The sequence below is a fragment of the Pomacea canaliculata genome, linkage group LG9 (genome assembly GCF_003073045.1).
Source record: "Pomacea canaliculata isolate SZHN2017 linkage group LG9, ASM307304v1, whole genome shotgun sequence".
In the NCBI taxonomy this organism is placed as follows: domain Eukaryota; kingdom Metazoa; phylum Mollusca; class Gastropoda; order Architaenioglossa; family Ampullariidae; genus Pomacea; species Pomacea canaliculata.
Window position 1 is genome coordinate 9,513,915 of NC_037598.1, and position 23,421 is coordinate 9,537,335.

Below are 23,421 nucleotides of genomic sequence, written 5' to 3' on the forward strand. Positions count from 1 at the left end.
AAATCTCTTGCTATTCTTGCAAACGCGTTGACAATTCGATAGAAGTGTAAATGAAATTATAAGTTATGAAATTATACCTCATTTCTGCGGTAATTTCTTTTTGGATAGTGATCAGTAAAGTGCGCAGCGGTATGACTGTAGATGTTTGGCTTGATAACCAAAGCTGGCACGCAAATTCTGCAGAAGAGGTTTGATAGGTTTGGTCAGTCTGTTCGTCCGCCCGTCCTTCAGTCAATTATTGTGGCGGAGGCTTATTTTCTTCCGTTTTCTGCCTGTCTTGTCCAATTTCGTCGTTCTTGCAGTCCTTCTGGTGTAAGAGGATAGTATCAACCGGAAGTATTTTTTTCCAATATGTCTGATGACCCGACAGCACGTGATCACGATGATGACAGTTGCGCTTGCCCAACTCTAAATGACTTGCAGACGATTATTTTCATCTCTGTAACTATTGCATCATGCTTGTTGAGTGAATGTTGCAATCCCACTCTTCCCTGTAAAGACAGACATGGCACTCAAACTCCCTTCGTCAGAGATGCTAACGAAATTGTCGATATCTGACAGAGGAGTGTAAACTAAAATATGGGGGAGACAGAAAGGAAATTGTTGTGAGGGATAATCTCAGGGTTAAAAGCAATGGTATCGAGTTCGCGAAAGTATGACCACTGGCCGGTTCGATATTCCGCAGAGTACGTTACTCGCCTACCATTCTTGCCTTCCTCCTCCCAGGAACATGACACCGCATACAATTGTAAAAGGCAGAAATAGAGGTATAGGTGCACCTCCCTCTCGGATAGTGAGGATTGCCATTATCGTTTTTTTTAGAGTGGGACACAATTGGACAAGCACTACAACAATCACCATCACCGCCACTGGTAAATCGCTACCATTACCACTGGTACGATCATCATCACTACCACTGGGGCAATCATCATCATTACCATTGCTACGATCACTATCAGTCCCATCATGATTGTTACAATCACTGTCATTACCACTGGTACCCAATCATTATCACTATCTCTTGGAGCAATCACCATTACTTGCTATCACCACCATCATCCACAGTGTAGCAATCCCCATCATTGTCACTGCTATCATCACCATCATCATCACTGGAACAATCACCACCTTCACCACTGATCGTCACCATCATTACCACTGCTGTTATTATCAACATGGCAAAAAGAAAACTCCTGCTGTGACTACATAATATTTTCGCTCCTCATCATCCTTCCCCGCAGCCTCTCCTCCTGCTCCAGACTGCACAGTTTCGGTTACACGATGCGACCGCCAGGGGGCTTTGCATGGAAAATCCAAGGACGAGAGTGGAAACAAACAAACGATTTCTTTGTTTGCACAGCACGCGCAGACCCTGTGTCAGGTGGTGAGGTCATGCTGAGTGGACCCAGGTGCAAGTCTCAGACCACAATAGTAATCCGAGCAGGACAATGCATTACATCGAATTTTTTTAATATGACAAAAGAAAAAAATAGTGGAAAGGTGGACAGCATCCAGCAGACCTGTCAGGAGGAAGAAATTGTGTTTCAGACATTGTTAACCCTGACACCATGTGATCCAAAGCAAGGTCGTCAGATAGACGATATCAACAATGTTAAAAGTTTGAGATGGTTATGAGGGCTGTTTGTGGGAAACGGACCAGATGTGGTGGTAGCATCACCTCACAAGTTTCCCTTTGGTATTTTTGGGTGTAAAAAAATTGCACCAAACAGAACTATTTCGCATTTACCTAAATCCATCATTTAACGAGGATTTGGCAGATAAAAAAAACACTTGTGAGGGTGATAAAAGGAATTCAGCAACTTGAATCACCTCCATATCATCTCCAGTAAAGGAACTTTGTTATAAGAGATAACTTCAAGTGTGGAGAGTTAATTTAAAAAAGAGACATGCTGACTGTGGAAACAGCACGCACCATCAAGCGCCACGGAATATCACACAGGTGTTCCTTACGATGTAGAGATGCTTGACTCATACACATAATGAGAAATCTTGAAATGGAGATCGCTTCGTCTGACGCCTGACTCATTAACGGCTCAAGTTTTTGGTTTATTTGAAGTTTGCATGTAGTTTTTCCGCTCTGCGCGTTGAGAGAAATGTAAAGAGGTAACTTATTTTCCCTGACCTTCGTTATCAAAATATTGAGAGACGGAACTTCACTTGATGTTTGATGTTTAATAAGCACTCGACTTCAGAGCAGAAAGGTCACCGGTGACTCAGAAAACTGCTTTGTCCACTTCACACCTCTTCATGGCGCTTGTCACCAATATAGTAATGCTCTGATGTCCTGGGTTCAAATCTCGTCTCGGCCAGACTGTTTTTTTTTTCTGCCAGTGGCACCTGTTTATAGGAATGGCTGCTTGGTCGGGATATATAGCCTTAGACACCTTTCCCTTCTCCCTCCTACTGTCCACCAAGCAAAGGGACACCTGATTTATGAGGGAAGCTGCGTCGGTGAAACTAGAGGTTGGATTCCAATTGCTGTAGCCTATTTTTGGTGAAATCTGAGAGTTAACTGCCTTCACGACCATTAGACAACGAAACCTTTTGACCTTTTGAACACTAGCTCAGAACAAAGGCATGTCAATCCAACAGTAATTACCGTGGATTTTTACTCCAAGAAAAGCTCAACTGATCCTGACTTCGCGCGGTCAAGGTCGGGTCGTGTTGCCCTTTCTCTTTATCTGTGTGTGCTGCGCGTGCAGACGAATGCTTCCATAAATGGATCTGACTGGTCTGTTTCGAACAGAAGATGGTGGGAAGAAAGAAGAGATAAAAAAAGGGATGGAAAAGAAGAAAAGATAGATTTTAAAGAAGAGAACAGAAAAGAATATAGAATTGAGAGAGAGAGAGAGAGAAGAATTGAGAAAGTAGGGAACAAGTAGAGAGAAAAGAGCTGTGAGAAGAGAGTAGAGAAGCGGAGAAAAAGAGAGAAAGAAAGAAAAGAGAGATCATCTGGACTTGTTTCGAAGTATGCAGAAGATATCAGGACCACCATGAGAACCCTCTGGGTGAAATGTCCTCGCCTCTACTTGAATCAGTCAGCGCCATCTGGCTTTGCGAATTTCTCGTCTCTCGCGGGCCATCTTCAGGACAGGACAATCACTTGTTGTGAGACCTCATCTGAGATCTCAGTACCGGACAACCATTAGATGTGACACCTCCTGTGGGATCTCGGAACTGGACAATCGCTCGTTGCTGTTGGCAACCTTGTCTAAGGACTAGACAATCACTACAGCTGTTGCTGAAACCTCATGACCAGACAACTACTTCTTTTGATTGAGACTTTTATGTTCAAACCACACTCCTTAGACTTGTACTTTTCAGGTATCATTATCATTAATGTCATGCATTTATGTTGTAGTTTATGTAAGTATTAAAATAAATTAAATGGCGAATACAACACGTTTCCTCGCTTGACAGCGGATTCAATGAGGTTTATTTAAAGATTCGAACACTAAGATATACGATTGAACAATCAGAATATGATCGTCCAGTGAAATGAAAGGACATTGAATTGCCAGAGTTGTTCATTCAGTACATTTTTCACAGTTCAAGAGTTCAGACTTACAGTGTGTACTCTATAAAACAGAGAACAGTTTCTGAGTCACATCCAGGTTCGATAGGGCATTTGAGAAGAAAAACAAACCAGGCTAACCTCAATACAAGGACTAAATTTATACACCACTTCGTGCATGCGCATTCTTTTCCAGGTCCGGAAATTATTATTTTCTCAGCAACTCACTTTTTCTGTATTTGTACAGAGCATACTAACGTGTCAGCTGTCCCATGTCTTCCCTTAACCCCCATAATCTTGGTCCACAGACTCTGTAGATAATATATAATAATCTACCTTATCATTTCATGAGTTCGATAATAAATAGGTTCTTGTCCAGTGTGACCAGTCCAAGCATGACGCAGATCTTCACAATAAACAACAAACTATTTTTGGGATTGTTTTCTTGGGTTGTTTTGAGGACATGACGAAGACAGCTGGTGTTGAGATTACATTTCCTTTGTCGCATTACCATATAATCAGCGAATCTGCTTCTACAAAGAATGCCATATGACGGATGTTTTGATGAAATCTTTTTTCTCCACTCGCAGCCTGCACGTGCATGAAAGGCGATTGTGATGGCGGACCTGAAGGGACTGGGTTCTGCAAGCCTGGGACATGCCTGCCAGGGTTCAGAGGCGACAACTGCGATCTCAGTCGAAAACGCTGCAGCGGAAACCGAGTCCTCATGTGTCACGCGCATGCGGAGTGCATCGAGGAGTCACCTGGAACCTTCAGGTTTGTGACGACAACTTGATGTTAATGGTAGATGACAAGTTTGATATTAATAACAGCCTTTTGTTTTCGATGACAGCTTCATCGCAGCTTCTGCGTTTCTGTGTTTGTTTTCTCGTGGAAGTCTTCAGGTTTGCGATGACCATGTGATGCTTCAGGCTAATGATGACAGTTTGATGTTCTCCGAAGCCCTTTGGGACTGTGATGAGTCTAATGTTTGTTGAAAAGGCCGCAATGGTCTTCCTCCCAAAGCGTCTACGTGCAGGTCGAAGTTCACTTCCTCTCTTCCCCACCATAACTCTATCAGACTTGAATGACTCCTCACTCGATAGCCACATCAAACGGAATCAACCTTGTCATCGGTCGAATCATCCCCAACCCGATTTTTCTCCAACACTTTTCCGTTGACAAAAAATAAAGAAAAAAAGGAAGGAAAGAAAGAAGATAATTAAGAGACAGCTATTAGTGACCTATAAGGAGCACCTAAGATTAAAGTCGACTTCAAGAGTCCTCTCTTCACCAATGGAGCCTCGGGGGTTCTGGAGTGGGGAGGGATGAAGGTCAGCTGGTGAGGCGGGTGGGAGGAGGATGCTGGCTAGGTGCAGCGGCAGTGTGATAAGGCTGTTCATGACGGAGCATGCAGGTCCAGGGGTCAGGCGGCAATATCGAGTGTCATGACGCGTGGGCTTTGATTGAAGGCGACGGCGATCGGGTATCGTCTGTGAGTTGTTTTTTTTTTTTTTGTTTTGTTTTTCCCAACTCTGAGATGCGACGGAGAGTCAAGTGGTAGAGAACGCGGATGGCAAAGATAATGCAGGCTCATGAATGGCTGATAAAACCGTGAAAAAAAAAAAATTAATGAGCAATCGCCTGACAAAGTTCCCGGGGACAAGCTCACTAGGCTAAATGGGGAAAGAGAGTGAATGCTTGTGTGTGTGCGCGTGTGTATATGTGTGTGTGCATACGTATGTCTCCACATGTGTGTGAGAGAGAGAAAAGTAGGGTGACGATACCTGTGTCTCTTTTTATACTCCACATCCCCATCTTCCTATCAGAGACATGCTTTACGCCTCTGGGTTAAGCGGAGGCTTAGAGTTGGCTACAGTTTGTGGCAGATTTATTTTTTTATCTTTTCTTTCTCCAACTTTGTCGTCTGCACTTCTTCCTATCTCAAGCTGACGACCGACATACTTGATGAAAGACCTGAGTTTGCCAGTTTGACTTTGGGGCTCCTGCTGCTGCGTCTAGGAGCTAGATGTAGCACGGTCAAAACCGTCTCCTCGGGTTTTTGTTTGTTTGGTTATTTTTTTGGGTTTTTTTTTTTGCCGGCTTCAGCAGACACCAAGGTTTGCCGTGTCCATCATATTTTCCATCGGTTTAAAAAAAAAAAATTTCTAACAAGTGCAAAGGCTGATAGTAGAAGTGGAAAGATAAGGTTTCTGAAGCTGATCATGAGCTTGTGCATCGCCATTAGTCTTTCTTGCTTTGTCTTGATGTTACAGGTGCGAGTGTCGGAGGGGTTACCAAGGCGACGGACAAATCTGCTTGGAAATAGACCCGTGCCAGAGACCGGACAGAGGTGGATGCCACCCACAGGTAAGAAATACTTCATCGTCATCGTTATCGTCATCGTCGTCGTCTGGCCTATTTCTATTCATTCATAGCGCACTTTCTCTCTATGGCATGTTACGGAGGGTTTTCTGGTGACAGGCGGTGTGCAGCAAGGTGGGCCCGGGTGCTCATCAATGTCAGTGCGACTACGGGTGGTTTGGTGACGGCTTTACCTGTCAACCGGAGACACCCTGCAAAGCCAGCGCCGACTGCCACGACAACGCTACATGTCGAAATTTGGAGCCCGGAAGAGTAAGTACCCAGGAGATCTCAGTTAAGAAACTCCGAAGATTTTTTTTTAAAGCTTTTATATCTGTGTGTTTGTCAGTGTGTGAAGGGAAAAAAAACTACTTCACAAAAATCCCCTGGGTGGTCCGGTGGCGCAACGGTTAGCGCTCGTCACCAATACAGTGAGGTTTGGGTGTCCTGGGTTCAGCTCTCGTCTCGGGCACGCTGTTCTTTCTCTCCATGTGGCATCTGTTTACAGGACTGGCTGCCAGGCCGTGATATAGTCTTAGTTGCTGGCTCGGCGTATCCTAAACAGGACTGTAACAAATGTGATGTGTCGTCTGTCCCATAAACCTAGACACAAGAGGTATCGATGAGGTCAGATGCGCACGCCCTCCCTTCATTTGTTTCAGTTCACATGTGTGTGCGACAAGGGTTACGACGGCAACGGGACCCACTGCACAGAGATCAACGGTTGCCTGGCGAATAACGGAGGCTGTGATCCCAGGGTAAGCAAGGTTTGCACCGCGTCCGTTGTGATTCGAGGGTGGGTGTGAGGTGGGGGATGATGCTACTCTGGGTGTTCGACCTTCCTAGCAATTTGGCGTATTTCTCTGTCCGTCGATGGCCATTCATCTGTCTGTATTCTGCACATTTTTTTTTACGATCGCTTTGACACACATTTTACTTCCATATCTGATGACTTGCGGCGAATAGCTCACAAAGATTCCTCATTGTTCTATTTTTGTATCTTCCTCCCTGCCTTAATCTGTCTTTTCATCTCTAATGATCTTCTCTGTCTCTTTCTCCTCTGTGAGTTAGAAAAGGGAGAGAGAGATGATCATGCCAAAAAAGAATGTCAAAAGAGGCAGAAAAAAATCATATAGTAACGAGCCCTAGACGCAGGCAATGACTTATGACTAAGCCACCCAGGGACAGACAGAAGAGATGATTTTCCTACCATTTACCCACATCCGCAATTTCAGAACCCTGGAATTTCATAAAGATGGTTCGATCGTGGACCGTGAAGTATACGACTTTCTTAAAATAAAGCTATTATTTTTTTGGCTTATTTATGGATTTCTTGCAGGCCAGATGTAGGCCCACAGGTCCTGGCACAGTGAACTGCAGCTGCCCAGAGTTCTACGTGGGCGATGGAGCCAGGTGCTTTACGACCATAGCTGGCCATGTTCTGTCCCACGAAAACCTGACCCTCCTGGCCACCCTCATAAAGGTGAGTAGTGGCTGACAGGTTCACCTGGGCGATATTGTTTACGCGTCTCCTAGCAACAATATTCAATAGTAGGAGAAATTGTCGACACCATTCAGTTGCCGAAATTGCTACCATGATCAGGGCGAAGTTTTGTTTGCCAAAATAAAAGTGATTAAAAAGTCTGGTACTTAAAATACAAAGACCGCTGATTGAGATCTTCGAGATGAGGTGTGTCCGGAAATTCATGGATGTTTCGTGAACTGATTTCAAGACTAAACTTTGGGTCTGCGTCTAGACTAGATGCCCTTTGGCTGGTCTCCAGGGGTCACTCTTCACCTTAGTCAAGAAGGAAGCTGTCAGGATTAGGTCACGTGGTACATCAAAATAACAATCTCGTCAAGTCTGCCGCGCAAGTCAGGCTGGACTGAGGCAGCAAGTGGGATAGCTAATGCGAAAATGGTTTAATCGTATCCTAGAGTGGAACCATCTCGATAACTCCTGTCTGCTGTGGGTAGTAGAGGACAGTCCCATGATAGTTACCTCTTGTCTCTAAAATTTTTTCTTTGATGCCAGCTTGGAGAAATAAAATCGCCGAACTCATCACCAAAGACGACATGATGTTTATTTTTGCTGGATGAGGTCTAAGTTTCCTCGATGACAATCGTCCCGTCCAGAGAAGTTACACAATCCTATAACATCTAACAAAGTAGTTTATTTCTAAACTCTAACGAAGGGCTGGGGGAGACAACCGGCGCTGGAGCTTTAATTAAGGCCCTTCTTTAACCAGGAAAATCGAATATAGCATCAGCACAGAATTTTGAGTGAGTATTTTCACTGGCTTATTTCTTTCCAAGGCGTGACATAAACGAAGTGCCCATGTAAAGTACGGTCAATGTGAGGGGCATGAAAAGTGAGACGAACTTTGTATGCATAATAAAGATGGCTCCCTCTGCACTGGCTAGCGGGGCAACAACATCTACGTTGCTCCTCATTCATCATTCACTAATTCAGGAGCTGAGTTCTTGGGCTGGGTGCTGAGTAAATGCAGGGTACCTGAGAAACGACCTGTCTTCACTGACGGGGCAGGCGACGCCGGCCTCTCTAGTTTCTGATTTCGAGTTTCTTGAATTTGTGCCAGGACAAACATGGCCGCCTGCAGTCTGGAAACTCCAGTGACGTCATGGGCAAATGTCACGGCACGTCCTGCTGTCACGTCCTTGATTGCTTCCGGAAGTTCATCATCGTCGTCGGTTGATCCGACATTTTCTGGCCAAACCTTTTGCTTACTAAAGACGACGCTTCCCGTGTTTGCCTGTCTGTCTACCGGATTCTAACAAATTTCGATAAAAAAAATTATCTGGACCAAAGATAGAAAAACGTTTATTCTGAAGCCTCAGGGGGGTATTTAGAACATATTTTATTACACATAAATACAGATACAAATAAATGGAATAAAAAAATATACAATATCTATATCACTTTTAAAAGCAGAGTCCTCCTTTGTCAACCTTAACCTTTGTCATTCAAGATATCTTGGCCAGAATAAGAACTAGCTTACGAACATGAAAGGCGCTGACTGAAAGAGTTGTAACGTGCAGGACCTGCTCACCATCGTCCAATACAGGTCTTGCTGGTTGCCACGTGTACCTGCTTCCCCAGCGACCGGTATTAGTCAAGGGACATGAATGAATCCTCGCTGTATCGCAAACAGACCCCAGGTTTCACACCCGTGCAGTAGGATGAGATCTTCGAATGATTTGTAAAGAAAAAAAAACTTGATAGCGATGATTTGACCAAATCTTGTCCAGCCTGGTCATTGTTGCTGTTAGTAATAATAATGATGATGATGAAGTCAGGTAGCTGCTGGCCCATGGATTTGTATAGGTTGATTCTTCCCATCAAAGATAGTACACCACAAAATTACCGGGCCTGACGAGATTAATACGAATTTCTCAAAACAAGTTGTTTTGTTCAACATGAAAATTGTGATTTTATCATCAGTAGGAAAAGGATAGCTACACAAATGTTTAACGAAACCGGATGTTTTCAAGAAAAGATGATGGAAAAGATCATCGATTTTTGATACTTCATCATTGACGTAAACCTCTTCAAGCGGACTGCGATCTCGTTAATCAGCTGATAACAGATGTTGATAACACCATTATACATCAGAAAACACAGAAAACATTTATAGAACGTGTGAAGATGAGTTAAAAAAATCAAGACGCTGAGTTTCAGTCTGTATGACTATTGCTCACCACGGATTCAAAAAGTAGGCATTGGTTGTTATTGCTAAAATTACTGCACAATACGTAGCAGTATTTTGACAACGGGCTCAGCTGCAGCAGCAGCAGCAGAGTAACGACATCAAGCCGTTCCTTGTGATGCATTTATCGGAAGTTATGGCCCTTTGCAGACCGCTGGATGGCAGCACCGAGCGTGCTCAGCGTGAGGCGCTGGAACATGGAGGCAGACAGTGGCGGCATCCGTCTTCCTACTGTTTCACGTTCCTATGTCGGGACAAAATGGGTAATGCTACTCCCTCGCTAATTAAGCGCATAGTGAGATCTGTTCAGTGTGACTGCACAGCGCAAGATTATGACGTACGACGGGCAGACAACGGGAGGGCGTTGGTGGGGAGCGAGAGAGAGAAAAAAAACATTACCCCAAAACCACACACACACACTCACACACACATGCACTCACACTCGCACACATGGACGAACGCAGACATACTTTCCCAGTGCCAGATACACAAACAAGCACTGCAGAATTCAGAGAACACAGAACAGGATGGAGAGGGAGAAAGACAAATGGACAAAGAAGGAAAAGAAGAAAGAAAAATGTGAGAATAAAATGCTCAATTACGTGTCAAATGTGGGTAGACTGATAGCCGAGTGGTTACAACAATCCATGTGGCGTGGGCAAACTTCGTCCTGTCGACTCAGGTGTCGGAAAGGGGGTTAGGGGGAAGGTAAGACATGGAGAGGAAGAGACAAATGAGGTCACTAACTCCTCTACAAAAAATGTCCTGTGTAGTAATTACTGTCTTTGACCTCACACACTAGTCACCGCAAGATTAGAGGTCAACCTTTACCTAGCAAATGCACTATGGAGTTTTTTTTATGTTGATTGTTTTTCAGCATGTCGACGCAGAATATAATCTTTCCATTTTATGTATTCATTTTATTTCCCAAGACTTTACATCTGAAACACGCCCTACTTTAGAATAGTGCCGAGCAAGTCAAGGCCCCGCCGAGACGAGCTAAAAAAAAAGAAATAATAATAAATATAGATACGTATAACCCTGAACGGTCTGCTAGTTGTCTTGACTGCGCGACGGTCAGTCGTACACTTAATTGCCTGTTCGTACCCGCCCCGTCCGGCTGCCCTCACTGTGTAAATACGGATGTGCACAAACTGAATTGCTGGCAGACAAATTTTCCCGCATTAACTACGAGAACGAGGCTTTGGATAGTAAGCTTCCGGTTCTGAGATCATCACGAAGGTGATGCGAGTTGATAGTCGAAAGCATTATGGTGTGTGTTTTTTTGGTTTATTGACTTTTAGCCTGGGGGAGCGGAGATCATCTGGTCTGGAATGATAGTAATAATAATAAAAAATTCATCAAGCTAAAATACATTGCTGATGGTTCGAATCTCTGCGTCCATCACTTGCTATGGTTGTGGATGCTGGGTTTCAAATGGCTAGCCAGGACCTGACACCTGCTTGCTACCTGGAGAGAAGGTAAGTGTTGGTCTCGGCACGCTGCCGTCCGTTCAGTGTATGCACGTCCGTGCTGCGGTGACTGTGGCACTGAAGACAGAATGAAGAGGTTTTCGAATCGGCGAAGCCATGTTGGGATCGTTTTGAGGTCGTCCCGCGGGCTCTCTCTCTCAAGGATGACAGCTTTCTACAGACAGACAGGCTGGTCCTCTTACTTCATTAGCGGCCAGTCAACTCTGTGATTCGTGGTCGGCGCCAGTGAGATTCTGGAATAAAAGTTTCGCGTGTTTCAACAGTGAATCTTCGCGCATGGAACGATTTGGAAATGAACGCTTGCACTTATTCGAATTATATTCTCCGGGCGTCAATTACTGCTCTTTCAGGGGATCATCATGATCATTATCATCATCATTATCCTCATCATCATCATCATCCTTCCATCCATCAATCCATCCAGTCATCCATCAGATCATAAACTCCAACTCTTCTTCGTCCATAAACGCACTTCCAAAGTGTTATTCTAACCTCGTTTTCAGAAGCAAAGCCCTGCTGACGTCATTCTTGACGATGTCGGGGAATCTCTGACGTTTTTTGCCCCGACGGATGACGCACTTCGTGTATTTTTAGCCGGAGTCCCGGGCGACTACTTCGACGATCCTTCAAATATCCTCAACTTTTTCAGGTGATAGGATCCGAGATGTCCTGTATACAATTATTTATTTATTTTGTGTCCCTTGGCTTGTGCTCAATGTAATGCTTGTTGTCCTACTCACACTTTACTGCTCTCCATTTTAAACAAAACTCTTACGTCACCCATACCTGTGATAGTTAAGGTTACACAGTGAATATACTTTATCTACCTGTCTATCAGGTCTTTATTTGTACACGTGGTGTGTGTGTTTTACCGATCATAGACAACCAATACTATTCAAAATCCCTCTATTGTTAGAGCATACATACAAGCCATGGTACTAAACTAGAGAATGTCGCCATGGTTACTGTTTACTGGTTGTCACAGCTTCCACACCTTGCCAGAGGACTACACCATACCGAAGATGCTCGCCTTGGAGTCGATCGGAGGCTTTGGGAAGTTCCCTACGATGTTTGCTGGGTACTCCGTCCGAGTTTTGGTCCAAAACAAGGTTCGTAGAGCAAAGCTTGACGTTGTTGTAGGTGCATGAGGCACTTGTTGTCTCCTCCCCCAACCATTTATTTGTTGGCATACACCTGATGAACACCACAAAGACACTCCAGACTCCAACGGTGATGAACTCGTACATAAATGCCTTAAATATGTTTAGGTTCAGCAAAATGTCACGCACAAACCGTTTCTTTTTGTAAAACTTGTAGTGGAGATGCTTTATAGAAGGGTTTCGGTTTAAAGGGTGTTGTCGAGATACTTATCGGACTTTGGGTTCATATGTTGTTTGCTTACCGATACTAAGGAGTATCTGGGTAGCTGACTCTGATAGCTCTTCTAATGACCTCGCCCTCCAGATAGCTGATTGCCTGGACATATAATTACTGCACTGGACAAAAAAGAACAGCCATAAACCCACTCTATCAACATGTTTACATGTTTTGTCGAGCTGATGACGTCACGATTCTCCCACAATACATCATGTTGGAACTCTGTTTACATTTGACTTAATGGATTCAAGTAGTAGCAAGTACTCTAGGGTCCCGTTTCTGGTTCTCATGCTGACCTCTACCGCTGCTTGCAGTCGGTGAGCGTGATGAAGACTCAGACAACACTCGCCAATGTCGTCGTCGCAGACATCGTCACCATGAACGGCTATCTTCATTTGATTGATGGGGTAAGTGATACTTCACTCGCCTGCCCAAGGCTGTTGACAGTACCCATGGCTATCAACAGCTACCTGGACAAACCATTTTCATCTTGAGCACGAGATTGCCCAGTTATCTTTACAAAAATATTTTTCTGACAATATTAATGAGCAGTGAACAGTGCTGGTGCACTAGGGTTCGAGCATATTTTTGACGAAAGGCAGCAAACAACGTTTCCTCCTTCTACTGGTCTTCCTCGACGACCTTCATCCTTTACCTCTATAGAACTTATAAAATAAAACTTTATTTACCCCAAGGGACAATTAGTAGCAGCTCTGTAAGTCCGAAAGAGTTATGACTACACAGAAATGTAGTAGCAACGATCAGAAAGCTGTACCATAAAATTTATATGCATCACCCCAGACAGACCCTCATACTATCACGATTCAAAGCCGCATATGATCTCAATTCATTCACACATAATAGCGTTCATAAATAATGGAAACACAAAAATGGTTTCTTTAGGGGTTGGCAGGGATAAGTGGTTTACGATAGTATTTCAAAGGCATTTCTTTTACTTTGCATATATATATGTGTGTGTGTCTTCTGCTTCATTTGATGTGTTCTAGGTATTAGAGCCATTCCTCCCGGATGCGGATCAGCCTTTCCTGAGAGACTTCTTTGAAGAGAACGAAGACTTGAGCAACTTCGCCGAAGCTCTGGAGGCAAGTGCTTTGTCTGTTAGCAACCACCTGCTTATCCCTTACCACCCGATCTCTCTCAAAGGCACACGCACAAAAGACAATAGCCTTCGACATCTGTATTATTGCATCACTAAGACACTGATGTCCCCCACACCAAATTTTTTTGCATTTCAGTCCCAGTCACTAGCTTCTCACACACTTTCATCAAAAGTCTCCTGTTTTCTTCTCAGAGTCACGGACTAACCAGTCGTCTTCAGGAGATGGACCAGTACACGCTGTTCGTTCCCAACAACACCATCTTCCCTGGAGCTGCCAACTTTACAATCGTGAGTATCATAAAGTCCCGGATCTCGTTCATATGCATCCAGAACAGATGCAGACATCGGCCAATAAGCTCTTATCGCGTTTCGCAGCCATTGTTCTGATTTCCGTCAGCAATAAAGCGTATTTATAGCACTTCGGGTGCTCCGGGTGGATGTCTTCTCCTCGTCCTTCACCCAGTCTCCTGCTAGTTTTAAAATATTCACGTCTGATTTGTCCAGAAAGGGTGTCAAGTTGTTTTGCTGAGTCCATTCTGTGAAAAACATTGTTATTGAAGTTTTTATTTTCTCTCTCTGTTATCGTCTCCACCACTTAGATGATGTTTTGTGACAAAATTTGTTCTGCTTGGCTACAGTGGAGTCTCCATGCTTTAACGCTGAAGTCTTGAGTGGAAAAGATGACTAGCTGTTTGTAAAACGAGCGGAGAGTGGTCCTTTCAGCGGAAGGTTTATTGAGAATGGCCTCCCAGTTCGTGGGTTGCAGACTGTAGAGAGATACTGTATGACTTGATATCCTGTCCTTCTCATCTCTTCTTTACTGCGTGCGTGACATGGTGTGTAAGCTCCCGCCTTCAGTTAAATTTCTGTAACATTTTACGCGAAAACTTTAAAATTTAAGGAAGAAAGATATTGAGTGGAGTTAGGGTTAATTTCTTTTGGAATTATTCAGAGAGAGGACTATCTGAAGTACTACGTGGTGCCCCGAGTGCTGCTGACGCCGGCGCTGGACGAGGGTCAGACTGTTAGCACAGTGCTAGGCGACAAGCACCAGCTGCAGTTCCGTCTCCATGGAAACCAGGTGGGTGCCGTCTTCTGGTCTTTTGCACAGATGGTAAAGTCAGTCACTCAGGCAAAGGTCGGGACATGTTCTGGGTTATAACCTTCCATAGAAAACAGCTTGTCCACGTCATGGCTTCTGACAAAAAATGTTGACTTTGAGTTTCCTATCCAGCAGAACTTAGCAACAGAGAGATGATGAGGTCGCCCATGGTTAAAAATGAGAAAAGGACATAATACTGATGACGATGACAACGATGATGATAATATTTATAATTATTATTCACTCTTCAGATACTCTGAAGAAAATGTCATAACAACCAAAGCATATATAAAAACGCTAACGAAAATAAAAATAATGACTCCGACGACAATGGACTGATGATTCTGCTGATGCTGCTGATGATGATGCATTTACGTAAAGCTTCCTTTCTGAGCCTTCAGGTGACGGTGAACGGTGTAGAGATCCTGCAGGCCAACCTTCTGACAGTGGAAGGGGTCGTGCACGTGATCGCTGGGCTGCTGTACCCTACACTCAATTTCTGCAACAGGGAGACCGTTAAGACAGATTTCGTAAGTTTCAGCACACAGTAAACAATCGGCCTTCCGTATCTAAAACACGTTTAAGGGCACAGGACTCCCACGAAACCCTGATTTGTTAGTTTGATATATGATGGCCTGTGTCTCGAAATGGTGACATTGTGGCAGTTTGCATTTCATGATATGTCCTGTTCACTGCGCGTGACATTGCAGGGTCTGTGTGCCGCGTGCTTCAACTACTCTGCCCTGGAATGTTTACCGGGCTTCGAACCGTCCATCACAAACTTCGTGGAGCGATCGCGATGTCAGTACGTCGTAACAGACGATCTGGAGATGAACCATACTTACGTGGGGTGCCGCCGCCTGTGTCAACAAACCATCCAGGTATAAATAAATAAAGAATAAATACTGTTCATTTCTACCACTAAAAGCAGCCTCTAAGCGCTGTAATACATCCTCTTACAGGAGGTGCCCGAGACAGCCATGTATGAAATTTGGAAAAAGAAAGAAAAAAGAAATTAAGATAATATCTGAGCGTTTGGACATATTGAAACACTTTAAATTTGTATCAGTTGAGCTGTTTGGCCTGAAGCAGAATGTAGATTTGTCCTAAATTGGCTTTCTCGTCCATTTTTGAAATGACATCATCTCAGGCAGTTTATTCTTGCTGCAGATTGTCCAGTGCTGCGAGGGACATTACGGAGAAAACTGTGCAGGTGAACGTAACCCTTGACTTCACTCTTAGTGGTCGAAGCTTCGAAGGAAAAAAAAAAACTTTGCAAAATACATTAAACACCATTCTCATTGTGGTATAGATTAAATAACATTTTTATTTATTTTCTAAGGTAAAATAAACAGAATTCTCACTTGCTTTGTAGAGTTAATTAGATACTGTACACTCTGTACACACTATAAGTACTAGTACCAAGCAATAGCAGACTTTCGCGGCGTGGTGTCGATATATATAATTATAATTACTGCCTGGCCCCAAGCGGGACCCATTTTGCAGCATTATTTTCAGATGCGGCAGTCTGGTTTGTGCTCTTTGATCATTAGTTGACTTTTGTATTGCAGAATGCCCTGGGGGTCCACTGGAACCATGCAGCGGGCGGGGTGTGTGCGATGCCGGAGAGGGGGGCACCGGCTTGTGTTTGTGTTCAACGCTGTACACAGGCCGCGCGTGCGAACTGTGCGTTGACGCCACCATGGCCGGACCTTTCTGTAATATTAGTGAGTAAAGGCTTCCTTGCTTCAACGCAAATCATTAAAAACGACGATCACTCCACTTAATTTATCCGATCTTTGTGCTTACAACCATTTTGACTCCCAGCTTTGTTTTCACTTTTCAGTCTGAATTCTTATTCAGAATGCCATCAATAATTCATTATGAGATTGAACGGTGTTTCATAGAAACATACAGGAAAATAGACACACATTCATTTCATATAATTGTAAAGTTGGATAATAATATTATCAAACGATTACTAGTAAATAAGCAATATTCCATCCATTTTGTTACGGGGCCAGTCAGATCTTCTTATTCTTTTACTTCTAACACCTGGATTATTCGTGTTCACTTGAGACAAACTGCGTGCAAATGCGACTTCTTGTAAAAGTTCAATCATCCACCCCAACTCACTATTAGGCAAGATGAGCTGCGCTTACCAAAACGGAAACTGCAGCCAAAAGGCCGAGTGCATGGAGGACGAGACAGGTGCTGCTGTGGGCTGCCGCTGTCATCCTGGGTACGTCGGCGACGGGTACCACTGTTCCTCGCCCTGCGACACTCAGAATGGAGGCTGCCATGTCAACGCCACGTGTCAGCTGCTGATACAGGGCGCAGAGGTAATGAAGGGATGTGCTGCACTGGTGGATGTCTGTCTGAGACATTTAGTAGCTGTGGGGTTAAACGAAAAGGTTGAAAAAATATTTTTGGTGATATTGCTTCATGAAAAGTGTCCATTATACACAGATTTTTTTTCTAGTGTGCAGGTTTATTTATTTCTTGAAATGTTCCATTTGAATGTTTGAATGTTACTCCTAAACAAAAAAGTATTTGGTCTTTTGAAATTAGCTTCAGTTCTTTATACTTGGAGAGACAAACAAATGTAGTTGCCATGAATGGAGGTTGGTGTAACTTTTGGGGTCACCGATGTAAGTTACTTCTGACCGAGCTCAGAATGTTAAAGAGACTAGAACTGTGTATGAGAAGATGCTTCGATGGTCTAAGTTTCACTGTGTAACATCGTATTGGACATATCCGACAGAAAACAATCCTCTCAGCATCAGCCAATGAGCTCTATTTCAATTGTATCAATGATCAGGGCCTGAAATAGTCTGCACACACAGTTTTAAGGTCATCGCTTGATTCAACCATTTCTTATTTAGGTGTCCTTATTTCTAATTTATCATCCTTTGACTGGTACAAGCTGATCACCAGATAATCTGGCCTCCCAGTCGAGCTGACCTTCCGATGCCTGTCGCCAGGGGGGACCTGACTACACGCAGCAGCTGACAAGAACCACTTGAGACGGTCTTGTTCGGTGTTGAGTAGGTCCTGCATGGAGGGAACAGTTCGTTCCTTCACGTTTGTCACCCAGTTGTTTCTTCGTCGACCTCGGTGTCAACCCACTTTTACGAAACCCTGGAAAACTGTCGCTGTCGTCCTTTTGGTAGGAAACGAGCATTCGATTAACAACATTACTATTGTTCTCCTGCCATACTGATGCATGCTCATGCCCCTATTTTAATTTATCAGAAGAGATCAGCGAGGCTTTTTTTTTACAATTCAATATCTCTTTTTCGTCCGAATTAGGGAAAAAAAAGAAAATAAAAAACATTTTTCTGATCGTTTAACGATACCTTTCTTCTTCCTCGCCGCCGGCCTCAGCGTTATCACCGCTCCTCTGGTCCCCCGGAGACCTTCTGACAGCATTCACAAGCTTCTGTTTTTATAACTTCTGGTCAGCTGGGGCCAGCTGCACAACACACTTCTAATTTCAAACACTTTTAGGCCTTGAATCTGTTTAGGCAATCCGTTTATAGAAGCGCAGTGCACAACACAAATTTAGAACTGTTTCAAGACTAAAGTTGTTTGAACTAGGATAAATGTCTTTATTAGGATTTCGTTCTCAACTTTTTGGTACTCTCTTGTGTAAAGCACCTAAAAGGCATCGGAGCGATTTTTGAAAAACTTTTCTTAAGTTGTTTCTTTAGAGCAGTTTTTAAGTTTTAGGAACACATTGTGCAACTAAAATGTAATCCCAGCTATAGCCCCAGGACAAACTGGACTTCCGGCCAGCTTTGAATTGCTTCTCTCATTTCTATTATTAAAAAACTTAATTTTCTGTAAAAATATTAAATTAATCCAGAGTCGGTCGAGTGGGAGTTATCCCGTGTCCCATGTGTTTTCAGGGAGAAGCAATAAGTGAATAGTGAGGTTGCACCGTGGAAAACAGACATGGTCAGTTTGTTTACAAAATGCCGGTGGGTGCTGCATAAAAAGACATTTAAACGCACCTTGGGAATAAGTCAGCGCTCGGTGATTAATGTTAATATGTTGATAGCTGCGAACTAAAATGTTTCTTTTACTGGCTACAAACTGAATCTGTCTTGTCCCGATGGCATGCCATGTGGCCATCTGGTGATTTTTCTATCGATAGTCAAATTACATTGGCCATCTTCACTGCTGAGCTTGTTTTTTTAACATCGGCAGCGTGCGTCAGTCAACACGGAGGATAGCGAGAGGGCGCTAGTATGCAAATAAGTGTGTGTGTGTGCGCGCATGCGTGGTACGTTACGATACAATATTTTGTAATGATCAGGCTTCTGGCCTATTGTCCTACTTACATTGTTGTTATTATTATACAGTATTATTATACGTGTTTGTTAAGTTTTGTCCGCAGCCGTCATATTTTTTTAAAATATAGGTTAGGTTTACAATACACCAAGAATGATTTTCTGTTTAACAACAGATTTTGGACACCCTCTTCATGTGTTCGAATCTGAGTGTACAAAAACGTAACTCCGAAAATATTTTGCTTTCTGTGTTGAACCTAGTTTTCATTGTCTTGCATACAAGTAGCCAGGCTCGTTCTTAGCCCCCGCGGGGCCCGAGGCAAAGGGCATGTGCGGGGCCCTCACGCCACGATCACACGGTTTTAGTTGGGATCTAAAGTCACTTTTTTCCTCAGGGAACAATACAACACATACAAGTAAGCCTACGAATTAATTTATATCAATCAAAGCGCGGGGCCCCTTGAAAAAGCACGGCCCTGCAAGTAGCTATATTTTATCTCCAGGAAAAAAAAAAATCAAGGTAACACCGCAATCTTGCGGTCGTGAGGAGAGCGTGGCGTTAGAGACCTCGCTTTCCTCGGGATCTGATTTTTGTGAGCGGTGCTCACTGTTCGACCTCCCCATCCCTCAGGTACCCTTTCAACGGCTGGGTCAACTGCAGGAAATAACGCTGAGTCACATGGGTATCGAACCGACTAGTGCGTGGACGCCGTTGTTCTAATAATTTGATGAATAGATACTGCACATCAAAAGATATGTATTTTTAATAACGGCGGGGAAGTTAAATAAAGTAAATTAATTTCCCGCGAGATTCACGGCTCATCAATTAGGAAGGGTGTCAGTCACTACTCGCGCTAGGAAGTGTTCTGTTTCGCCACCCCTTCCTCTCTGGTTTCACCCGTATTCACACACCCGCCTTGGGTACTTCAAGGAACTCTCCGGACTTCAGAAACTGGAGAGCGCCCCCAATATGGCAGCGAGGGCACGAGAGTAATTACATGACATGCTACTCTACACCCTTTGTTCTCGGCTGAATATTAATAATTCCTTCTGTTTCCTTTCCCGCCCACCCACGCAGGACCAAGACCGGACTGTGAACTGCACGTGCAACGCTGGTTTCCATGGCAACGGTATGTGGTGCGTAGAAAACGTCGACGAATGTGAAGACGGAGCAGCGAGTTGCTCCCCTTTCGCGGACTGCCAGTATTATCCGCCCCTCGTCACCTCGGAGCAAGAGGGCCAAGTCCGATGCACATGCCAGTCTGGTTACCTCGGCAACGGAAGTCTGTGCGTAACCACCGTTTGGAATGCCCTGTCACAGATCGAATCAACGGCAGGTTTTTACACGGTAAACAACCTTTGTCACCTCCTAATGGCCAGAGTTGAGGTTGCATGAAATTAATTAGTCTCAAAAATCTTTATTTACATTTGGGATGAAACACTCTTTTTTTGGCATTTTTCAGAACTAAAGACTTTAATGCATTTTTGCTATTCTGGACTTTTTGAAGGCTGTTTCATCTTTGTCATCTTTGAAACCCAGTAACATAAGGAGAATTGCGTTATCCACTCTCTAAAAGTCCATACTGTCAGAAGAATTGCTTTAGCCTTCTCTGTGAATCTGTATTTTTTTAAAATTACCTCTGACAGTCTATGTCATGAAGACAATGGCCTTATTCCTTCTCAGAAAGTCCATGTTTAACGAAATGATGACTTTGTTCAACAGGTCCTAAAGTCCTCCCTGATGTCCAGCAACATCAGCACCCTCCTCGACAACCACCAGGCCGCCATCACTGTCTTCCTTCCAGCTGGACCTGCTGAATCAGTAAGTGCTCTTCCCTGCTAGGTGTAGATCATCCCCAACAGGTTTGTGGTGTGCATCCAACATATTCCTCAGTCTACATCCTACATATTTGTGAGTTCTGACATTTGTGCATTCATATTTATCTAACTAAATTTGTGTGTTCAAAGCATATGCATGTACGAATTCAAAATCAGTTACTGATTATGTATGTAAGTCTTTCTGCAGCATTACAAACTATGGATGTTGAAAACATTCTCGTTAATAGTATTCAAATTTTTAGTTTCTGAGACAAAGGTCTGTGGATTATGCAGGTCCGGTTCATGACATACCCACCGTCTTCTTATTCCTTGTCCAGTGTGTCCTAGATGTAGAAGTCTCAAATTTCAGCAGCAACATTTCTTTTGTGTTTGAAATACTGTCTGCTTACTGGAACAGAGTAACCTTAAACCACAATCTCTCTCTCACACACACACAGGCAGTGGGTAGCAAAACATCTGATATCTGCTAGCAAATAAATGACTTCAAGCAGGCATCTTGCATCCCTATCATGGAGGTCAGATGCCCATGTTATTCATACCACTCCTTGTTCTGCTCAGATTCCTGCAGGGATCAACTATGAAGATTACATCCTATTCGAAGCCCTCATGGTGAATGACAACCTGGTGACACTGAGCAATGTCACCGAACTCCTGTCTGCCAATGGGCACCACCTGAACTTCACCACTCAAGGTGTCGAGGTCAGTCACCTTGTGGCCCTCTTTTTTCTTAACTTATCTTAACTTATTAATGATATTTTGGGGGTCGCTTGCTGGGTTAATTTAATAGGCAAGGCATTTCCATATGTCCGCCATGAAGGGAGTAGGATATATTAGAATACTCAAGGTTTTACATATACCGGATGCTGTGTTTGGATTAACTACAAACATTAACCCACAACTTTGTTGTTGGATACTGACAAATAAAGGAACGTCACACTACAAGGATCTACATCCAGGTGACAGGCACATTGAATGTAGTAAAAAATTACCTCCATAAGGCAAAAATTATAGTTACATAGTGTTTTAAAAAGCAAGGCAAAAATAATTTAACTTAAGCAGTAAGGCAGAAGCAATTGTCTTATATTTTACAGTAGCTCTGTAATTATTTGAAACTGTATCATTGATTACAGATATAGAGAGACTGCTTATTACATGAAACTTAAAGGAACACAAAGCTGGCATGAACTGTAGAGTTGGGGCAATGTTGCTGCAGTATCCCACAATGCATCGCTGTAGATAACAGCAGATCCCTTGTTTGCTTTTGAGGTGACAGTTAAACTCTTTTGTTTTACAGTTCTTTGTTAATGGCGTGAAAATTATTGAGAGAAACATTGAGACCATCAACGGCTACGTCAATGTTATTGCCCACTCCTTTGACAAGGTACTTGACTACATTAATTTCTTGTTCAGTTGCAACAAAATCTTTGAGAAACCATGAGAAATCTGGACAACAACTGCTTTGACTGCTGATGCTGTTACAAAAAGGCTGTTATTAATTAAGCAGCCACATTAAGTGAGATTTTGACAACAGTAAAAATTAAGTGAAAAATAATACTGCGTGCAGAGAAAGCTTTGTATGTGTGTACACCCAAGCATATGCAAATATACACAACTTAACATGTTGCATTAATTAGCTCTGATGTCTGTTGCTTTCAGGATAACCTGCTATTACAAACCACGTTGGTGTCAACAAACCTTGATGTAAGTGAGCAGTATTTAATAATAACTAGTCCATGGTAGAAACACACCTAATTTCACCATGAAAGCTATCCAACAAAATAAATTAATATCAGATTGACACCTTTTATGACTATGAAGGTTTTGATGACTTGTTTGTAAGATTTTGCTTTGCATCGTCTTGTCAAGACATGAACTAGTCTCAGTGGTGTAGGAAGATGTTGGGTTTGGGTGGTGGTCGGGGCAAACTCCATACTGACAGTGAATGATGTTCACATTTTTGTCCCCACTATCTTTTTTGAAGGTGGCTGTCCCCTGGTTCCTACGCCACTGAGACTGAGCAATAGAGTTTAATACTCGGGCATGCTCATTGTCTGTGAAGTGTGATGTAAACTTCTGAGGCCCACCTTGTGATTTTTGCTTAGGTTTTATGTAGTTGTCTGTCGCTTGAATTAGATAATACTAAGTTCTGCTTTACCCACTATCTCTTATTGTGTGAAGAAAATTTCCATTGCAGTATTTCTTGTTCTGATGGATAATAAATTATTATTAGTAGTAAATCCCATTATCACTGTTCTAATTATCATCACTTTGGCTTTGATGGTGCAGTTGGTGGCAATAATTGTACCAGTAGGTGTTCTGCTGATGGTGGTGTCTATTGTTGGCATCATCATTTGTTGCTACCGCCACTCTCAGACAAAAGGCTTCCTTGACATTGCCAAGATTTTCAGAAGGGTGAGATAGTCCTTAAATTCTCTAATAAAATTTTATCATCACCCATACTGAAGCAAATAATACTTAAATGTTTGTTGCTGTTCACATATATCGACTGCCAAAAAATGGCTAGGGTAAAGAAATGTATGCATGAATTTCATTTAAAGTCACTTTAAA

The 23,421-nt window shown here is 43.2% G+C and overlaps 1 protein-coding gene across 2 annotated transcripts in view; it reads left to right on the forward strand.

Annotated features, from left to right (window-relative positions):
• Nucleotides 1-23,421, forward strand: part of LOC112571774 (stabilin-2-like) — a 53,311-nt gene that overhangs the window by 29,174 nt on the left and 716 nt on the right. For both annotated transcript variants that reach the window (XM_025251053.1, XM_025251054.1), the window contains 22 exons: nucleotides 4,126-4,312; nucleotides 5,812-5,905; nucleotides 6,020-6,172; nucleotides 6,562-6,657; nucleotides 7,239-7,382; nucleotides 11,624-11,769; nucleotides 12,106-12,229; nucleotides 12,812-12,904; nucleotides 13,505-13,600; nucleotides 13,810-13,905; nucleotides 14,570-14,698; nucleotides 15,121-15,249; nucleotides 15,430-15,600; nucleotides 15,890-15,932; nucleotides 16,291-16,446; nucleotides 16,862-17,061; nucleotides 20,093-20,362; nucleotides 20,738-20,836; nucleotides 21,412-21,552; nucleotides 22,148-22,234; nucleotides 22,510-22,554; nucleotides 23,140-23,265. In XM_025251053.1, coding sequence (XP_025106838.1) covers nucleotides 4,126-4,312; nucleotides 5,812-5,905; nucleotides 6,020-6,172; nucleotides 6,562-6,657; nucleotides 7,239-7,382; nucleotides 11,624-11,769; nucleotides 12,106-12,229; nucleotides 12,812-12,904; nucleotides 13,505-13,600; nucleotides 13,810-13,905; nucleotides 14,570-14,698; nucleotides 15,121-15,249; nucleotides 15,430-15,600; nucleotides 15,890-15,932; nucleotides 16,291-16,446; nucleotides 16,862-17,061; nucleotides 20,093-20,362; nucleotides 20,738-20,836; nucleotides 21,412-21,552; nucleotides 22,148-22,234; nucleotides 22,510-22,554; nucleotides 23,140-23,265 — 2,825 coding nt within the window. The remainder of the gene's footprint in view (nucleotides 1-4,125; nucleotides 4,313-5,811; nucleotides 5,906-6,019; nucleotides 6,173-6,561; nucleotides 6,658-7,238; nucleotides 7,383-11,623; nucleotides 11,770-12,105; nucleotides 12,230-12,811; nucleotides 12,905-13,504; nucleotides 13,601-13,809; nucleotides 13,906-14,569; nucleotides 14,699-15,120; nucleotides 15,250-15,429; nucleotides 15,601-15,889; nucleotides 15,933-16,290; nucleotides 16,447-16,861; nucleotides 17,062-20,092; nucleotides 20,363-20,737; nucleotides 20,837-21,411; nucleotides 21,553-22,147; nucleotides 22,235-22,509; nucleotides 22,555-23,139; nucleotides 23,266-23,421) is intronic.